The 18,998-nt window shown below is 43.4% G+C and overlaps 1 protein-coding gene across 4 annotated transcripts in view; it reads left to right on the forward strand.

Moving 5' to 3' along the window:
* Window positions 1-1,748: 1,748 nt before the first annotated feature.
* Window positions 1,749-18,998, forward strand: part of SLC9A7 (solute carrier family 9 member A7) — a 50,517-nt gene continuing 33,267 nt past the window's right edge. For 2 of the 4 annotated variants that reach the window (XM_083437815.1, XM_083437816.1), the window contains exons 1-2: window positions 1,824-2,450; window positions 11,955-12,341. In XM_083437815.1, the coding sequence (XP_083293941.1) occupies window positions 12,278-12,341 (64 nt within the window). In that variant the 5' untranslated portion in view covers window positions 1,824-2,450; window positions 11,955-12,277. Of the gene's footprint in view, window positions 2,451-11,954; window positions 12,342-18,998 lie in introns of all 4 variants that reach the window. The other 2 variants (XM_083437814.1, XM_083437813.1) reach the window with 2 other exon arrangements.

Below are 18,998 nucleotides of genomic sequence, written 5' to 3' on the forward strand. Positions count from 1 at the left end.
TCAAATTGACCTATTAGAAAAATGTCAAAACCCACATTACAGCAGTATCTTTATTAAGCCAATGTGGCAGCATGCAAGCTTTTGAATTCTCCACAATGCTTCATTAGGCTAGAAGGTAAACAAAACAAGAGGAAGGGAGGGGTGGAAAATTTTTGCTGATATTGGAGCCAAAGATGGAGTCTGCTTTAAGTCACAGTCTTAAGATGAAATATGGGAGGTGACAGACATTTATATGAAGTTCTGCAATGTACTTTGCTGGCTTGAGGTTGCACCAAAGAGTGCTGGGAAAAAGAAACATATATAGTAATGTTGTGTGCCACCCCAGTCAGATGGGTTGGGTACAAATAATGAAATAATAATAATAAATAATCTCAAAGTGGTGCGAAATTCCAGTGGTTTCAGGTGCTTGCTCAGAATTCGGTTTCTTTGGAATGAGGAATAGTGGAGACTATGGTATCTATGATACATGGTTTTTAAATGAAGGGGCTCACAGCATTAACACCCCAAGATGTCTTGCTTCTCCCATAGTCGCAGCCTTGGATTCAAGCATAAGTCAAGCATGGTCGCACTTTCTGGCTTGTGCCTGCAATCTGCTTCCTAGCCCAGCTCTCTCTCACACTGGCCTCTGTCTTTCTCACTGCCACCCATTTGCCCTCTGGGACAGAGCAATCTTCTTTGCGATACCTTACTTTGGTCACCATGACCCTTGCCTGGCTAATTCAACAATGAAAACCTGTTAGATTTTAACACTTGCTGAATCCAGGAATTAAGAGAGGACTCCGGCATCAGATAGTAAAACTCCCCCGTAAACCCACGATAGGAATTTTTAGAGTTCACATACATTATATCGGTAATCCCTACCGCAACCCTATAAGGCAGGTCTCAGTTTAACTATCCTCATATTGCAGATAAAAGGCTGAAGCTGACTGACTTTGTTAAGGCATCAAGTGAGACAATAGTTGCGGTGGAATTTGATCTGGAATCTTACCTATGTGCAAACATTACTCCACACCAGCTCCTGAAGCACAATCTTATCTAGACTTACCTGGAAAGTACTCAATGGGTGCATTCGAGTTAAGGATGCCTAGTGTTTCTGTACCAGCATACACATTGCTATTTTTCTAGAAAAAGTGGTGCCAGAACTCACCGTGAACGCCTCCATTGTTCTCTTATAATGGCAATGGCACCCACCTGAGAGGTGCCAGAACTGTGTTCCAGCGAGTTCTGGCTGAAAAAAAAACAACCCTGGACAGCAACTTCTTTTTAATTTATTGGTTGCGTTTATATTCCACCTTATCTCCAAGGAGCTGAAGGTGGCGTACATGGTTTTAATCCTCACCCAGCGGGCTTCATGGCTGCGTGAAGATCTGAACCCTGGTCTCCCAGGTACTAGTCCAAGACTGTCACCACAACACCACAAAGGCTCTCTTGTTTTTTTGCTGGAGGGACACTGAGAATGGAACAGGCGTTGCGGCAGCCCCAAACCCCAAGCTTCCCACTAAGCTCTCTTTTCACTTCTAGGTTTGCAATTTCTGAGAGAGCAGCATCGACAAGAACTGGATGCCCACCCTCTAGCAACTCAAGGGACTTTGAGCTTTCTCTACTCAGCTTGTGGTGTACCCTGGCTGCGGAAGGAGGCGGCAGCATGGCCTGCACCACTTCAGGAAGTGGCGGGGGGGGGGGGCGCCTTACATCGAATATGCTTCTTTAACTCTCGCCCAATTAAGCACAACAACAACAGTCAGCAGCAGACCTATTGCCTGCAATGGTACGGCCGTTCTCCCGCCTGGTTGCGCTGCCGGCGCAAATCCCGCCTCAGTGCGGGAGCGCAAGGAGGTGGCGCCGCCGCCGCCGAGCAGCTGGGAGCGTGGCAGGCCTTAAAAGAGGCGGGGCGGCGACGGCAGCGGCGAGAGACGGAGCACAGTAGCAGCAACGCAGCAAGGACTACAGCAGCCGGCAAACTTTGCCTGCCGGGGCCTGCCTGGCGGAGAGGACCCGCGCAGAGGCGGAGTCTGGCGGCGGCGGCGGCGCGCGCGCCACTGGGGATGAAGCTGCTCCTGGCTTGGCGGCCACAGGCTGAGCGAGCGTAAGAGGCTGGCCAGGCATTGCAGAGGCTGCGAGCGGCTCGGTGCGCAGTTGCTGCGGGCCGGGGAAAGAGAGAAACACCGGCGGAGGCGGCCCCAGCACCCCCAGCAGCATGACGCGCCCTCCTCCGCTCCTGCTCCTTTCGCTGCTGCTGCTTCGAATCCCCGGGCCGTGCTCCGGGGAGCGGAGCAGCAGCGCCCTGGAGGAGATCGCCACGGAGAAAGAAGCCGAGGAGAGCCACCGGCAGGACAGCGTGAGCCTCCTGACGTTCATCCTGCTGCTCACGCTCACCATCCTCACCATCTGGCTCTTCAAGCACCGCCGCGTCCGCTTCCTTCACGAGACCGGCCTGGCCATGATCTACGGTGAGGCTGGGGCTGCGCGCGCGCTTGGTTCTTTCTGCTCCTAGAGGAAGGAGGAAGGAGGAGAAGGACAGGGATGGGGAAAGAGATGGGTGTGTGCGCGCGAGATAGAGATCGCCTTTGATGCAAGCGCCTGCCGCGAACAAAGGCTTGTTAGCACACTTGCATCAAATCCTGTAAGCAGAAGAGGGAGTGTGTGCGTTTGTGTGTGTCTTGCAAGGTCTTTCCGTTCCTCGCCTTGCTTTTTCTCTCCTTCATATACGATGACACAAAACTCTTCTGTATGTTGCGCGCGCGTTTGTGTGTGTCTCCCCCGCCCCCCTCCATCGAAACCTTATTTATTTGTGGAAGCGCCATGAATGTCAAGGCGATTTGCTAATTCCACCTGCCCTTGGCTGTGGAGGCGGGAGGAGGAGAAATTGCATTAGATTCCAAAGGGGCGGGAACAGCGACTGTGCCTATGGCAAAAGGATGCTCTATGGAGGTCAGGGTGGGGGGTACATGGTGGGGTATTAGATGGGCGAGGAGGCATTTGCTCTGGTTGCTTGGACACCCCCCCCCCCATCGCTTCTTTGCCTGGTGGATGCGACTCCATTCCTCCTCTGTTTTTTTCTTCAGTGCCTTCAGATATATGGTTGCTTTGTGGTGTCTTGCTGGTATCGTTTTTCTCAAGGCCCAGGGTCTGGATAAATGCAGATGCACATGTGTGAGCCTCTTCTCAAGTCAAACCTGCACCTCCTTGAAGAAGAATGAGCATCCCTCGAAATGTGTGCAAACAGCCTCTGCTGTTTCCTAATTCAGCGTTGCCAAGCTAATGGGGGAACAGAAGGTCAAATTGCTTTGGGCATCATCTGTTTTCTCTCTATATACACACCACCATCACCATATATACCGCTATCATAAGAGGCAAATTATGTAATGTGCATTTCAGAGAGGGCTTTTGGATATGCAAAAGCCCTCTCTGAAATGCACATTACATAATTTGCCTCTTACGATGGTGGTTTGCAGGCTTGTTTAGGGTCATAGGGAGTGGGACAGAGGCCAAATGTCAGTTCCTTTTTACATAATGGAAAAAAAGAGAGATGTAAACTATGTTTTCGTGTCGTTTCCCTTAATGGAGATACATTATTATGACATGCTGAAATGTCCCCTGAGGAAACCTTCAGGCCTTATTTGAATGCTGCTCGCTAATTGAACTGGTAATGTGCATGGTGGTACAGAAGTTAAATTACTGTATGGTAAACATTTCAATTGTAATCTTGACAGCAAGATTCTGTCATGTGCTACTTTTGGATTACCCTTTTGGATTGCCTTATTTTTTTTACTGGGAATAAACTGGGCATAATTTTGTTGTTGTTGTTGTTATCTTGGACTATGTACAGGAAGACTAGACACATCTTTAAACATTCATGCTCTTTAGCTGGAAGCTTGGCTGCCTGCTAGCTTTGTGTTTTTTGTTTTTTTAATCTTTGGCCCTTGATGCTTGCTGGCTCCCTCCTGATTGTGCTGAAACTCTGCACCAGGAAAGGTTACCCAATGCACCTTAAATCCTTCTGTGTGGTCATGTGATGAAATTAAATAAATACTGGTTTGGAGCTGTTCCATTTGCTGCCTCTTTTATATCAGATTTCTAAAATGGTTCAAAGTTGAAATGCACTGATGCCATGATCACTGACTTTAGATCTGATTTTTATATCTCTTGCACTAACTATTATTGTTAAACTATTATTGTTCCCTGTTGTTGTATTTACTTGGGTTTCATTCTGCTGCTGTGCTTTAGTCTGTTAGATGTTACGTTTGTGTTTAATTTGGACGTTGTTATGATCTTAACTTTTCTGTAAGCTGCACAGAGAACTTGTTCTTTGTGGGTTTTTTTGCTAAGTACTGTAATTAAATGAGAAAAGCTTGCCCTTTGAAAGGTTTTGGTGGTGGAAGATCAAAGTAAGAGTACCATACATTTGTTCCTACTATCTGATGTGGCACAGAACTGGGGAATTGTGATCAGCTCAGTAGCCACCAGATTTGATTAATGACTGGTGCAGAGGACTGCATGTGTACCTACACTGACATATATATAACCTTGTGCTATTTTCCTTTTGCATCTTCAATATCATAGCAATTCTTAAGTGTTCAGATTGTGATCATAGGTAGAAGTGTGTTGATTCTCAAACTCTGGGTTTGATTACTGTATTTGGTTCTTCTTTGCTGGTAAAAAATGAAATCTAAAAGGGCATAATGTCCTCTCAACATTCCATGGTGCAGATGTTTATTCTGGTAAGGAAGTGCCCATGAATGTTTGCACTGGGCAAAAAGCAACTGTTTCCTCCACAATAACTGTTCAACAAATCCTTAAAAGTTAAAACAGTTGAAAAGCAATGGGATTTTCTCTGCCGAGGTTTCTCAACCGCTGACAATCTTCTTAGTCATTTGTTCCCTGCTGCAGTGCTGTGCTGTTGTTGTTGTAAGTCTTTTTTTTTTTTAACACCCTGAACACTTGGCAGTAAAGATATGCAAATGTTTCCTGTGTGCTGCAATCTTGTGCATGTCTACGCAGAAGTAAACCTCACTGAGTTTAATAGGAATTGCTCTAAGGAAAGCATGTATAGGATTTCTTTCTTCGCGTAACAGCTTGCATTTGCAGCATTTTCCAGACCATACAAAATCAGTTTCCATAAGTTATGGGTATACATAAGAAACATCCACATACTTGACCTGGATGTGGATGATATGATACACTCTCACCATGGGACATTTATCTCAATAATAGGTTTTATGTTGATTTTGATATTTATATAGAATGTTTGTTTCCTCAATTCTTGAAGCTAAATGCTTGGAATACAAAACAGACCATTATAGGAAGTATAACATATGCTGGTAGGTTGTATGTACTTAAAATCTCAAGAATCTTTTTTTTGCGTGTGTCCGTCAATAAATATAACATGGTGTTTATGCCTGCTAAACTGTATATTTTATTGAGATAAATGGCAGGCTTTTTTTTTTTAGAAAAATTTAAGAAGCAAAGGTCTGTTTTGTTTCACAGAGTGCACATAGTACTGTAAAGTTACATAAGCAAAAACACAGAACCTTTCCCTGAGTTGCTTCCAAACTGAATTGACAGTGAAGAAGACAGCAGAAGGATATAGGAAAGTGAGCTGGTCCAATTATACACACTTAAACTCTGTTCAGTTAAAAAATAGGGATTAAGGGATTAATCTAAAGGCTTGCTTAATTTATGTATTCTTTCCTATGAAGCATCTCGGAAGCAACATTGCAGTACATTAAAAACTCATATGAAACCATAGCGCACGTAAAATAAAAGGGGAAAAAGCTATTGCATATAGAAGCAATTTCATGCCCGGTGTAGATACTGACCGAGATAGAAATCTCCACTTAGAAGGTGTCTTGAAAGAGACATGTCTTCAACAGATGCCAAAAAGACAACAGAGATGCGCCTGTCTGGTATGTAACACATGTGTAGGTGCCTACACACTAAAAGCTTGATTTTTGACATCACATGGAATGGACTTCCTGATAAGATGGTATCTGCAAGATGAGACTTATGTGGCAAAGTTGGGCTTTGAGGGGGGGGTTGAAAGAAAAGAGAGCTGGCGCTATCTATAAGTAGGGGACAAAACTGAAGTGTAAGACACAGCGAAAAAGCAAGGGAGAATGAATGCTGACGAGGAAGACTTACCAATTTGGGTATTAAAAAACTTGCACATCTAGGCTGAAGTCCGGTATTAGCTTACTTGAGAGCAAGCCCATTGAATTGAGTGGGACTTATTTCTGAGTATAGGATTTCGCCGTTAACTAGGATTGTATAGTATTTATCCAATCTTTCATATTGCTCCAGTCTTGTATAAAACAAGATAGTAAATATTTGACTATTTATTTTTGGTAAAACTTTGGCAGTAATGTCGTTTGTAGCGTTTAAGCAATGGCTATACCATTGTTAAGATTTAGACAGGAAGACTTTAGCACTAAGTCAGTCTTCTTTACAGCCATATAACATTTATTGCTGGTGTTTAGTTGTAAGCAGTCTCAGCCGCTCTTTATTTGCATTTCAGGGACTTAACTCTACTTCCAAAAAGCACTGAAAAGCAATACTGAAGACAACCCATTGGCCTTGTTATTTCAGCACTGCGCTAGAAAATCTAGCCTTCGGTGTGGAACATAGAATATGTCAAGCCAGTTTGGGAATAATGTTAGTTCTTTCTGCGTCATGTGTAAATTGCCCAATCACTGTGTGAGAGGAGAAAAGGGGATTTCCGGACTTACTTGAAAGAAATTTTAAAGTAAATTAATTAAACACTCAGTCCCCCACCCCCATTTTTTTTGGTAATCAAATTTAGTAACTGCTGTTAAAGCTGTTTCATGCTCATTTCCCATTGCAGGTGTAACTTACGCATGAAAGAGTATTCATCATTGTAGGTAAAGGAAACACATGTTTGGGAAGGGGGTTGTTTATGAAATGGGACAAGAGTAACTTGTCTCATGTGGTCATTTTGCTTTTACTTCCATGTGAGTCCAGAGTTTATTATTTAAAACGCAACGAACCTGAATGGTGGGAGAATAAGGATGGATGAAAAGAAGTACTTTTTCACACAGCTGGTAGGTAAACTATGGAATCTGTTAGCTTAAGACACGGTGATGATTACCACCAGCCTGGCCAATTTTAAAAGGGGCTTAGACTCAAGGAGGTGAAAGCTATCAATGGCTACCAATCATGATGGCTGTGTACTACCTCCAGGGTCAGAGGCTGCACCCCTCTGAATATCAGTTATTTTATTTATTATATTTTATGTATTTGTTGTTGTTTTCCAAAAGAAGTGTTTCAAAGTGGCTTTACAGTGTGCTGTAAAAACAACATTAACATAACGCAGGGGTCAGCAGCCTAAGGCCCATGGGCCACAAGCGGCCCATGGGGGTTGTTTAACCGGCCCATGGACCCCTGCCATCCGCCCGTGTGCCAGGCTAAACTGGCACGGAGCAGAGCAGGGACCGCCTTCCGCCACTCTGTCCGACTTCCCATTGGCTGCAGGAAGTTCCTGCAGCCAATGGGAAGCTGCACAAGCCTCCTCCATGGCGGAAGAAGCACTGGAAATAGCGTTTGCACATGTGTGTGCGCACACTCTGGCCCACTGCGGCGTCTGCGGGACCATGAATCAGCCCAAGCGACAAAAACTTTGCCAACCCCTGACATAAAGTGTAATACCAAATAAAAATAAACACAGTAAGGCTTCCGTCCCTAACCCAACTTACCTGGGAGGAAGCCTTAAGCACTGCTCACATGCTTGAATTTCAAGCCTATCTATACAGCTTATAAAAGCTAGAATTCAATTTACATTTCTTCATTCTTTTTTAAAATGAACCCTGTGGTTCTTGAGATGCTGGAATGCACATGGAGCTGGCCTATAAGACATCTTGTTTCTATTCTTTTTAAAAATATGTATTCTGCGTTGATCATGGTGCTGAATTCTGTGCCCCATGCAAAATGACCAGTGTAACCCTGCCAGCCCACTTGCTGGGTTCCTTTGAGCCTTTTTATGATGCTGCATCAATAAAACCCCACCCTTGGTTCCTGAGGATCAGTAGTGGAAGGGAACTGTTGCAGTTGAGGTCCCCGCTTGTCGACTTCCCATAGGCCTCTGGTTGGTCACTGTGGTAAACAGATTGCACATTGGGGCAAAATAAATCTTAATTTCACATATACACTCATGAGGGTCAGAACTGTTGGAGCACAACCTTGGGGTTGTAGTGGACAGCTTGAGGAAGATGTTGGTCCAGTGGGCCCCATTGAACCCAGTATGTCTTCTTTTGAGTAAACCCGTTTTGCAGTGCAATCCTACAAAATAATTTGAAGTTTTTCATCTTTAACAGCATTGCCATGGCAACCTTAAATAGTCCTCAGTTCTTAAACTATTTTGCTTGGCAGTTTGATTTTTGTTAACAGTGTTAAAATCCTTGCCTACACTTTTGTAAATGAGATAACTACAAAAGTAGCATTGCCTAGAACAAGGAACTAAAGTTCTGTGCCAGTTCTGAGAACTCTATTAGATAGGTGGCACCAATTTCCAAGAGCTTTAGTTCCTCATGAGGAAATGATCGCAATGAAAACACAGTTTTGGTTTCTTGTGAAGGCATGCCTTAATGTTGCACTCCTTCATCCTCTATCAGAAACTGCATTTATTATTATTTTAATGTTAAAGGTAAAGGTACCCCTGCCCGTACGGGCCAGTCTTGCCAGACTCTAGGGTTGTGCGCTCATCTCACTCTATAGGCCGGGAGCCAGCGCTGTCCGCAGACACTTCCGGGTCACGTGGCCAGTGTGACAAGCTGCATCTGGCAAGCCAGCGCAGCACACGGAACGCCGTTTACCTTCCCGCTAATAAGCGGTCCCTATTTATCTACTTGCACCTGAAGGTGCTTTCGAACTGCTAGGTTGGCAGGCGCTGGGACCGAACGACGGGAGCGCACCCCGCCGCAGGGATTCGAACCGCCGACCTTTTGATCAGCAAGTCCTAGGCGCTGAGGCTTTAACCCACAGCGCCACCCGCGTCCCATTTTAATGTTACCTGTATGAATTAGGGTGGTTTAAGGCAAAAATGATCTGCTAGGGGGTAAGTCTTGTCCCCAGCATCACCACAAAATTTTGTCAAGGTGTGGCAGAAATTCCTTATAGTGTTGCTCTTGAGGAAGACAGGATAAATATTACAAGTTTGAAAAAAATAAATGAAAATATAGTTAGATAAATATCATTTATAATTTTTTTTTAAAAGGCATTTTGTTCTAGAATACATTTCTCCTTGAATTCTCTACTGTGGTTCCAACTTTATTATGAAGTCAAACCGCTTTTAAGCTGATCAACTGATGTGACAAAATATGGTTCTTGAATGATTGTCAGGAGGGTAGAATGGATATTAGAAGTTGGCTTCTTGTGGTTTAAGATAAATGGAAGACAGAAACGATTGGTCTGAATATCTTCCAGTTCTTGTTTGTCTCTTGTCACTAGATATTTGATGCTGGTGCATGGGCGCATTTAAAACTTTTATGGGTAACTGGATACTGAGAAGCTGATGAAATGCCTACGTTTGAGGGACAAGGGAAGACTATTCCAATAGCGGGGTCAGTTTTGTCCAAACCTTTTTGCCTAGGAAACTTCCTAGCTTGCTTATTTGGGATTTCATAAAATTTATGCAACACTTGATTGTAAAAGCGAAACGGAACACCCCTCTCAAAGCAGTTTAAAAACCTCAAAGTGTTTTTTAGCTGACCCCCGACAGCAAAAACTGTATTGATTCCTTACGCTGCATTTTGTTCCCCAATATCGCTAACATCCGCTAGTCATCCTGACTGTAAAGTTTAAAAAGCAGAAGCTTGAAGAAACTAGATAACTAAGTGAGACTGCTGCAGTGTGTGTCTGTGGGGAAGCTACTGATTGTGGTTTGTTGGTGTCGTTGTCAGCTGGAGGAAACATTGAGTGGTGTTCTGTATTTTTCGCTTTGGTGGTTGAATGAATCTCTGCTCGGATAATTATTTGCTCCTTTTTCATTAAAAAAAGCTATTTACAGCCTCTCGGTAAGCAACAACTTATTTTTGTCAGATAGAAAATCAACCATCGGGTTCTCTTAAGCCACTGAGCAAACACCAGTCAGACACCAAATGATCAGCTCTGGTTTCAAAGCTTGAAGTTACTTGTAGTAGAAGTCTTAAAGTTCATATATATATATGGCACATGTTTGCAGAAACATTGACTTTCTGTGGCCATGCCCCTTGAGGAAGTGGTGAATATGTGTACAATAAGATCACAAAACAGTACAGAAAAAGGTTATAGGCTGTTGCTTGCAGGGCCTGTGTTATTGTCAGGGACTGGACTGAGGAGGAATGGTGGGAACCGCGTGCCCCCCTTTATCTGAACTTTCACAAGGGCAAGAGGACAGTACTGAATTAGAACAGTGGTTTGCAGAGGGACGTAGTCCAGAGGGGGAAAGCTGGGAAATACTGGGTGAGGAGCAGCTAGAGGAGGAAACACCAGGAGAGAGACAGCTGGCAGATTCACTGTCCTTGGAAAGCATTCCTGACCCCACCCCACCCCATCGCCTAAGACTAGAAGGGCTCTGAGAGTGATAAAACAGAAAGCGAAGCGGCAACAAGTTCAAATTATCTGACGTAGGAGTGGCGTAGATCAGGGGTCAGCAAACTTTTTCAGCAGGGGGCCGGCCCACTGTCCCTCAGACCTTGTGGAGGGCCAGACTATATTTTGAAGGGAAAAAATGAATGAATTCCTATGCCCCAGAAATAACCCAGAGATTTTAAATAAAAGGACACATTCTACTCATGTAAAAACAGGCTGATTCCCGGACCGTCCCCTGGCCGGATTTAGAAGGCAGTTGGGCCTGATCCAGCCCCCAGGCCTTAGTTTGCCTACCTATGACGTAGATTAATGAGGACGGAGGGGGTGGACCTTTACTGGGAGCAACGCCGTTTCTAGAGAGAGAGGCATTCCTTTGTCTCTTGCTGTGATTATTAAAGAAACTATCTGGTAAGAACACTCCTTTCATTTGATCTGCTAATTTACTGCCACCGCGGGAGGGATCTAGTTCCCCGAAGCCTGACAGTTATTCTGTTTTTTGAGCCCCTTTCAAGTGGGTTGTCTGCCACAGCATGTAAAGCTATACCTGTGTATGAATGGAGTGTGCCTGGTGTGTGTGTGGGAGCTTTAGATTATTCCCTTTTTGTGCAGATTTTGTTTAGCATGTGGACCCTGCACAATGCTATATAGCATAAGCCTTTTCCATAGTGGTTTCATGCTTGTGGAATTCTCTCCTAGCGAGGAGGAGATGATGATGATATTTACATGCCACCCTGGGCGGCTCTCAACAAAGTATTAAAAGCGCAGTAAAACATCAACCTTTAAAAACTTCCCTGAACAGGGCTGCCAATAATAATAATAATTTTGTGTAGCCCCTACTTGAACATATTCTGTAAGCTTCTGGGGAAAAAAATTCAAACTGCCTTTGGCTGATTAATATTCCACAGCCTTTTAAATGTATTTGTGGGAGGGGGTTTATTGTTTTGTTGATTTTCTTTCACTATTTATTTGTGCTTTTACCTTGTACTTTTTTCCTGTGAGCCGCCCTAAGATCTAGTGATGAACGGTGGTATATAAACTACAGAACACCACATTATTATTATTTATTAGGTTTAACTACTGCTATTTTTAATGTTGTGCAGTTTTAGGTTTATATATCTTGCCAGTATTGCTCCACGGAATTGTGTCTTGAATTTTGTCTTGAAAGGTAGCATATAGGTTTTCTAAAAAATAAATAGTGGTTCCCTGCAAAGCTGTGCTGCTTGGCATGATTTCCAAGGATGATTTAGCACATGTGTATGCCTGTTGAGTCAATATAGCTGCCTGCCTGCCTGCTTCCCATGGTTTGTTCTGACAGGCCTATCGGCACAACACTTACTTGAACTGATTTGCTTCCATTTCTCTTTTCGCTGCAGGTCCTCAGTATGCACTTTGCTGGCGATATCACACCCACAATAGACCAATGCACAGAAGCTTGCACGCTTCATATAAGGGTTAGGTAAGTGTGAATCTTTTCGCCAATATTGTATTTTTTTCGCCTGCCTCAATATTCTTATTTTATACTTGGGTCTTATAAAATAAGAATATTTTAAAGGAAAACATGCCATATTGAACAGCAACAAAGACCGTCGTCTTGTGTCCGTGAACAGGCTTTTCTGTCAATTATCCGGAGGGATATGATGTCGCCAGCAGAGTGCATCTGGGCTTGGACTGGCCAATCACTTGACAGCTGAAGGTTATGCCAGGCTGTCACTTTTCCTGGATCTTTTTTTTGGGAAAGAATTTTTTGGGGGTTGGGAAAGGTAAGTAGCTATTCTAAAATGTTGCTGGAACATCAAGCTGCTGGCAGTATGTGTCTCTGCTGGCAATTACTTTGCTATGCATATGTTTGTAATGTGTATATAGTCTGAATGTAATACAGTATCCTGATCTAAGGACATGGAATAGAATTAGACACTCAGTGCAAAAGGCAGGATTCCCAGTCCTCTAACTTGCATAATAGGGACAGGTAGGCACCTGTGTGAGAGAGAGACAGAGAGAGGAAAGGTAGAAGAAAGAGTGGTTAACCATTCTTCTACCACCTTGCTTTCCTCTGCAACATTACCTTTCTTTCCAGGATATGTTTCCTTATTTGTCTAGAAAATCCAGTCCTGCAATCAGATTTGGGGGGAAGTGGTTTGATGGGAGGAGTCGGCAAGGGAAAATAGGTGGATGGCAGGAGGCTTAAGAGCTCTCTGCCTCTACAATGCTGCAGATTCTCCCACCCACACCCTGCTACTGCTGCTTTGCATGTTTGAGGCAGGTGCCCAATGGGGAATTCTTCACCGGTTGCCAAATCATCTAGCCCACGTCTCCATTTAGTTGGAGTATGGACTTGTGCAACTTCTTTTTCTTGAGAAATGTGTCATCAGCATTCAAAGCCTGGGGGAGTTTCAGCAGCAGCTTGGGACATGGAGTATGGTGTTGGCATGCGCAAAGTCAGAGATCCGACCTAGAGACTGGCATAACTGGAAATCGGCAAGAGGACATTTAAGCTTGGCCAAGGATGGGAAACTTGTGGCTTTTCTAGGCGTTGCTAGACTCCCAGAGTACTGAAATATACGCCGTAGCCAGTGTTTGAATTTCGCCAGGTGTATTTTGCACCTGGCTGTCAGCCACTTGCGACCAAGTGAAGATGATCAGGTGCCAGGATGACACATAACGTCTCCACTGTCTGGAGGTGCATGCCTGGAGATCCTTGGATCTTGACTGTTTTCACACACTAGCAACACATCCTGTAGAATTCTACCCGTTGTATTTTATCTGCACAATCAGAATGAATTTCAGGAACCAAAAAGACAAATTGAAAAATATGACTTTTGAGCCGTTTGCCCCAAAATGGCAACTAGGCATAGGCATTCCATTTTGGCGTCTGTAACCCTGGTTTAAGGAGCCATTTGATGCCTAGCTTAAATATCTCAGTTTCTAACACTGACTGCAGCATGTCACCAAGCATCCCTGTCTTTCTTTTGGAATCGGTTTGTGACAGATCGACCAAAACTTTTGCAGCTATTGGATTGCAACAATCACATGTCAGAAACCTTTGGCGAATGGTTGGGGTGTGTGTAAAGGTAGGAAGAAGAGACCACTTAAATGCAGAAGTAACTGGCGTCTTATTACCAGTGAAATTATGGCGTTTACATTCCCACCCCAGCCCAGCCAGAGCACTGGCTATTTTAAGAGTGCTAGTACAGGAAACATCTCTAGAGTGCTGCTCTGAATGGCTGCTTTTCATTGGTTCCATTTGGCCATCTAGGGAAAGAAAGCTTCCATTGATGTGAAGAGCATCTGTGAAGGATGAAGTGCAAGTAGGAATGATGGACTCTGGCGCTAATGAAAGGACAAATTGTCTTGTTGGGCATTTTCATTGGCAATATCTTGGAGTGTGCGTATAGGCATAAAGTGTTGATGATGATCTTGGAAACCATTTGATACAATAAGGAATAATTTTGGTGCATTTTGGAGTTGTTGTTTTTTTAATTTTGCAAGGAAGGGAAAGCCAATTCAGTGTTAGGGTGTGCATGGTATTATATCCCCACCCCCACCCCATTTCCACTGATTTTTGCATTTAGATGACACATGTAAAGCTACAAATAGATTTTGGCTGGTTTCCTAGGAACTGTGTGAAATGCAACATAAATAAGGTCTGCACAAAGCAGAACATGTTATGAAACAGTTATGAATCCTAATACGTGGTACAGATTGAAGCTATGATGTGTATTGGAGAAAACAAATAAACTTTTTTATTTGTTTCTATTTTCATAAGCAGTTAGGAAAGAAATACTAGTTATTATTCCCCCTTTTTCAGTCTGTGTTAGCCAGATGGAAGCATATAGTAACAGTTGTGTGTACAGAGTTGCTATTTCTGTCTCTTAGCGTTACTAGAACAACAACATTTCCCCCATTTTGGAGACTGGCACAGGAAAAGGCTTGAAAATACTGAAAACAACTCCGTGTACAGCGACAATAAGACATTAGCTGGCCTTAATGAAGCTATCTTTTTTAAAATACAGTGGTACTTCTGGTTACGAACTTAATTTGTTCTGGAGGTCCGTTCTTAACCTGAAACCGTTCTTAACCTGAGGTACCACTTTAGCTAATGGGGCCTCCTGCTGCCGCCATGCCACCGGCGCACAATTTCTGTTCTCATCCTGAGGTAAAGTTTTTAAGCCAAGGTTCTACTTCTGGGTTAGCGGAGTCTGTAACCCAAAGTGTTTGTAACCTGAGGTGTTTGTAACCCGAGGTACCACTGTACTGTGTAATAATGGTATCTCTCAAAAAAAGCATCAAGAGGTTCGAGTATCTTGGGTACATCTGAAGATTTCTTTGTTTTTGTCAGCCTGGTGACTAACAGCTTGTAAGCAATTTGCAAAAGAGTGGCTAGAGCGATATCCCTTTGTCTTTCCTCTCTGCCAAGATCAGAATCTTAAGCCATTGCATGGCCTTAACCGGCAAGAGCAAAAACACTCTTTCATTCAGTGAGAACTTGCAGAATTCACTGCCACCAGTTATGGTGGGGTGACCACCATACCTAAATGGCCTTAAAGGGGAATTATATTCTGGTCCTGGGCGGGGTTGTACTAAACATGCCGTTTTGGACTTGGTGCCGCAAATAATGTCAGTGGCCGAAAGTTCAACTGTGGTGTTATCTTTCTTCAGCGGTACATGCTTTGGTAACATCCCGACTAGATGACTGAAGTGCACCCTGTACGGGCCTGCCCTTGAAGACTGTTTGGACACTTTAATTGGAACACAATGTGGCAGCTAGAACATTTGTTAGGAGCTAGGCATTACAACAATATTACAGCTATTCTACATCAGTTTTATGGGTCCTGGACCATTTTAAGGTGCTGTTAGTCTGAAGCACTGCCTCATCTGTAACATTGGCATCTCAGGCCCTGTTCTCAGTTCCACCGATGAGTTCTGTCAGATTGGCAGCTACAAGGGACAGAGCTGTCTCTGTGATGGCCTGTCACTCATGCAACACGCTCCCTGGAGATCTATGTATGGCTACCTCCTCGGTGTTGTGCTTTCATTATTATTTCAGCCTGTATATGGATAATATTTGGGAGCAGAGTCTTAGCAAATGTGCATCTGTTGCTATTTGTTTTATTTATTTGAAGCATGTCTGAGCCGCTTAATATTTTAAAATCTCTGATGCAATATTCAATCATACAACAGAAAAACAGTGAAGCAGCACTGTAAAAAACAGATGCCACGTTAGAAACCAGTAAAGCAAATTGCTATTATTATAGGACCCAGGCCCAGTCCAGTAATGTAACTAGACTAATTTCATATAACACATTGTTTTGGTTTGAGTTAAGATTACTATTTTCAACTACATCCACAGAGCTCCTACTGTTAAAATAGCATTATTTTAACTATGATTATAACACTGGAAGTGCCTTGTAAGTGACTGACACACTCTCTTGGGGGAGAGAACAAGCTCCATTTATACAATGGTGGTGACAGATTTAGGTTATGTTATGTCTGCATACATATAGATGCAATTTGGTAGAGCCTATTAAATACAGGTCAGTGGTTCCTTGCATATTTCCTATAAGGTAAGCTAGTTTAGGACATCTGTCCAAAAGTTTCCATACTGTTATATCTTTTGTGTGATTGAGAGAGATACTGGCAGGCAGAAATCAAGGAAAATATAAATCCTGTTCTGCTCAACAATGATGCCTGATGCTCTTTTAGATATTTTGTCAAGGGAACGGAAATGAGCTGCTTCTGCTGTAGCAGACCAAATCTGACATGAATTCATACCTCACGTTGACATATTATTATGATCCGTTGGCTTCCAGACTCAAACTGTGGCACTGGTACTGGTGGTATTATAGTAAACAATGTCTTACTTCATAAAATATGGATCAGAGAGACATCTAGGAAGATGGAGTTTTTTGTTTTAATTTTGTACAGCATCCCCCACACGTGCCATCTCAATTATCCAAATTCTAGAAACAATTTTCTGAGGCACTATGGGAAAGCTGGTTCTTTTTTTAAAGGATCCCTCCCCCTCATTGCTTGTACACATGAGGAAAGGGACTTTCCGAAGTAGAGCTGCTAATATTAGACCTCTTAAGCAAGTTCTCCTATTCTAAAAGCTCCTTTTTCAAGAGTTGGTTATTTGAAATAAATGAAGCTTAAGTTAGAAGTTTTTTAATGGTTGGATGAGGACCAGAGGAAGCCCTACACAGTCATGAAGCTTAAAGTACAATTTCAGCTGGGTAGCATGTGGTTTTATGGTGGATTATTATTATTAGTTGGAAAATCTGAAATAAATGGCTGGGGATTGGGGGGGGGGAGCAGGCTGCCACTTGGATGAGGACAACGTCTTGTGGACCACATGAGATGCACTGAATCCACTTTAAGCTGCTGCATGTACGCAGCTTGAAGTAGTTGGCAGCACTTCAGGGGATTGTGGTGCTGTTTGAGCCATAGCAATGGCATGGTTGCCTGAGTCATACACCAAAATAGACCCTGGATTCACACATCAGTATAGCCCTATTGACATTGAATGTTGAACATGTGATGGAGAGAGCAGGGTCCTTCCTTCTTGCTGTCCTCATCCGTTCTGTTCCAATTACTCACTCTTTGCTCACTTTACTAGGGAGGGTGGTGGTCTGTGGGGGAGCCTGCTGTTTCAGTCAAAAGATTCTAGAGCCTTTTCATGTTCCAAAGTTTAAAGCTTGGAGATAAAGCAGAATCCTTATCTCTAGCAAACAGCTTTCCTTGAGTCACTGCAACTCTGCAAAATCTGAAGGCCAGGAAAGTGGAATGTCTTCTTTTCTCCCACCATTGCCGCCACTAAGTCTTGTGACGTTCCAATTGTGTTTTAACTCCCTATTAAAAGACATTGCTTCTATTTCCTCAAGCTTTTTTTTTTTTTTTTTTTTTTGCTTCACATTCATCTTTTTCTCTCTTTTTTCTACAGTGATAGGTTGAAAAATGACTACATGTTGCAAAGGAGAAATGGCACAAGGCCATTGTAGTGGATGGCTTGGACCAGAGAGACATGGGTTCAAATCTCTGCTCAGCTTTGAAACTTTCTGGTTGAGCTTTGGTCAGTCACCACCTCACGTACATAACAAGGGTCTTGTAATTAGACATGTGGACAGGGAGCTATGTAAATTTCCCCGAGCTCCATGGAAGACCTCTGATCAATTCAAAGATTCGTGGACTGGCACAGGCGCCAACACCAGTAAACATACCCATTCGTGTGTCATGTGAATTGAGCTTCTGCCCACTCACAGGCATGTGAATACTGCCAATGATGTAGTACTAATGATTCTGTGCTTCAGCGGTAGCCAAATGTGTTGCCCTTTGGATGTTGTTGAACTCTCAGTACCCTAGTCATCATAGCCAATGGTCAGAGATGATGGAAGTTGTAGTCTACTGTCATCAGGAGAGAACCGAAGTCCTATCTAAGTATTTTATTGAAGTTGAGAAATAGGTAACAGCTTTGCGGATGCTTACCAGTGAACATCAGCTTACTGTGCTGAACACCTCAAGAAGACGTTGAGATAGTCATTGGGAATCTACAGGTGGTTATGGGGAACCTGCTGTTTTTATATAATAACAGGACTTTTGCCTATTGCTAAAGTCCTTTTCTCTTCCATACTAGTGGAAGAGAAGTGTGATACCACAAGACACTGTTTGCCCCACAAACCTACACCGATGATTACAACAGCTTCTTTTACCCAAGGAATTTTTAGTCCTGTGTGATGGCTTGAGAGCTTGACAGTTCTTGGTTATGCATGCATTTCACATAGACCAGTGGTGTAGCATCTGCTCAACCCAGGTTGGTTCAAGGTAGGACTGGGAGAGACCCTTATCCAAAACCCTGCAGAGCCATTGCTGGTCAATAGAGACAATACTGAGCTGAATGGACCAGTTGGGCTGACACAGTATAAGGCAGCTTCTTAGGTAGGTAACTTTGGAGAAAGCCATGATTTGTTGTGTAGATGCTCTGTCAGTCACAATCCTTTGCTTCTTTTTGAATGGAACAAGAGCCCTTTGTTCATTCTCACCCGTGTACTTAAACGATTTTGCAAACAGGGGATATAAGACAGTTTGATTAATCACTTGCATGTTTCACTATCCAGTTGTCCTTGTCTCTCCTTTCTTCTCCTCTCCCCATTTGAAAATGTGTGTGGGTACAGCGAAGGCCTGCTAAACAGGTGAGTCATGAACTTGAACAAACCGGCTGTGTTGTATAAAGGAGGAAGAAACAAAATTTCCTCTCACTGAATTATCTTTGCAGCTGGCTGACATGGCCAAGGATTCTGGCACGGCCAACCACAAATATTTTTAAAATAGGCACCAGCCCCTGCATCGTGGGATGGGTTTAGAAGCAAAACACATTGTTGCACTTCCATGTGACATCTGTTTTTTGTCTCAACACCTGTGCTTCA

Source organism: Podarcis tiliguerta (assembly GCF_965153285.1).
Source record: "Podarcis tiliguerta genome assembly, chromosome: 4".
In the NCBI taxonomy this organism is placed as follows: Eukaryota; Metazoa; Chordata; class Lepidosauria; order Squamata; family Lacertidae; genus Podarcis; species Podarcis tiliguerta.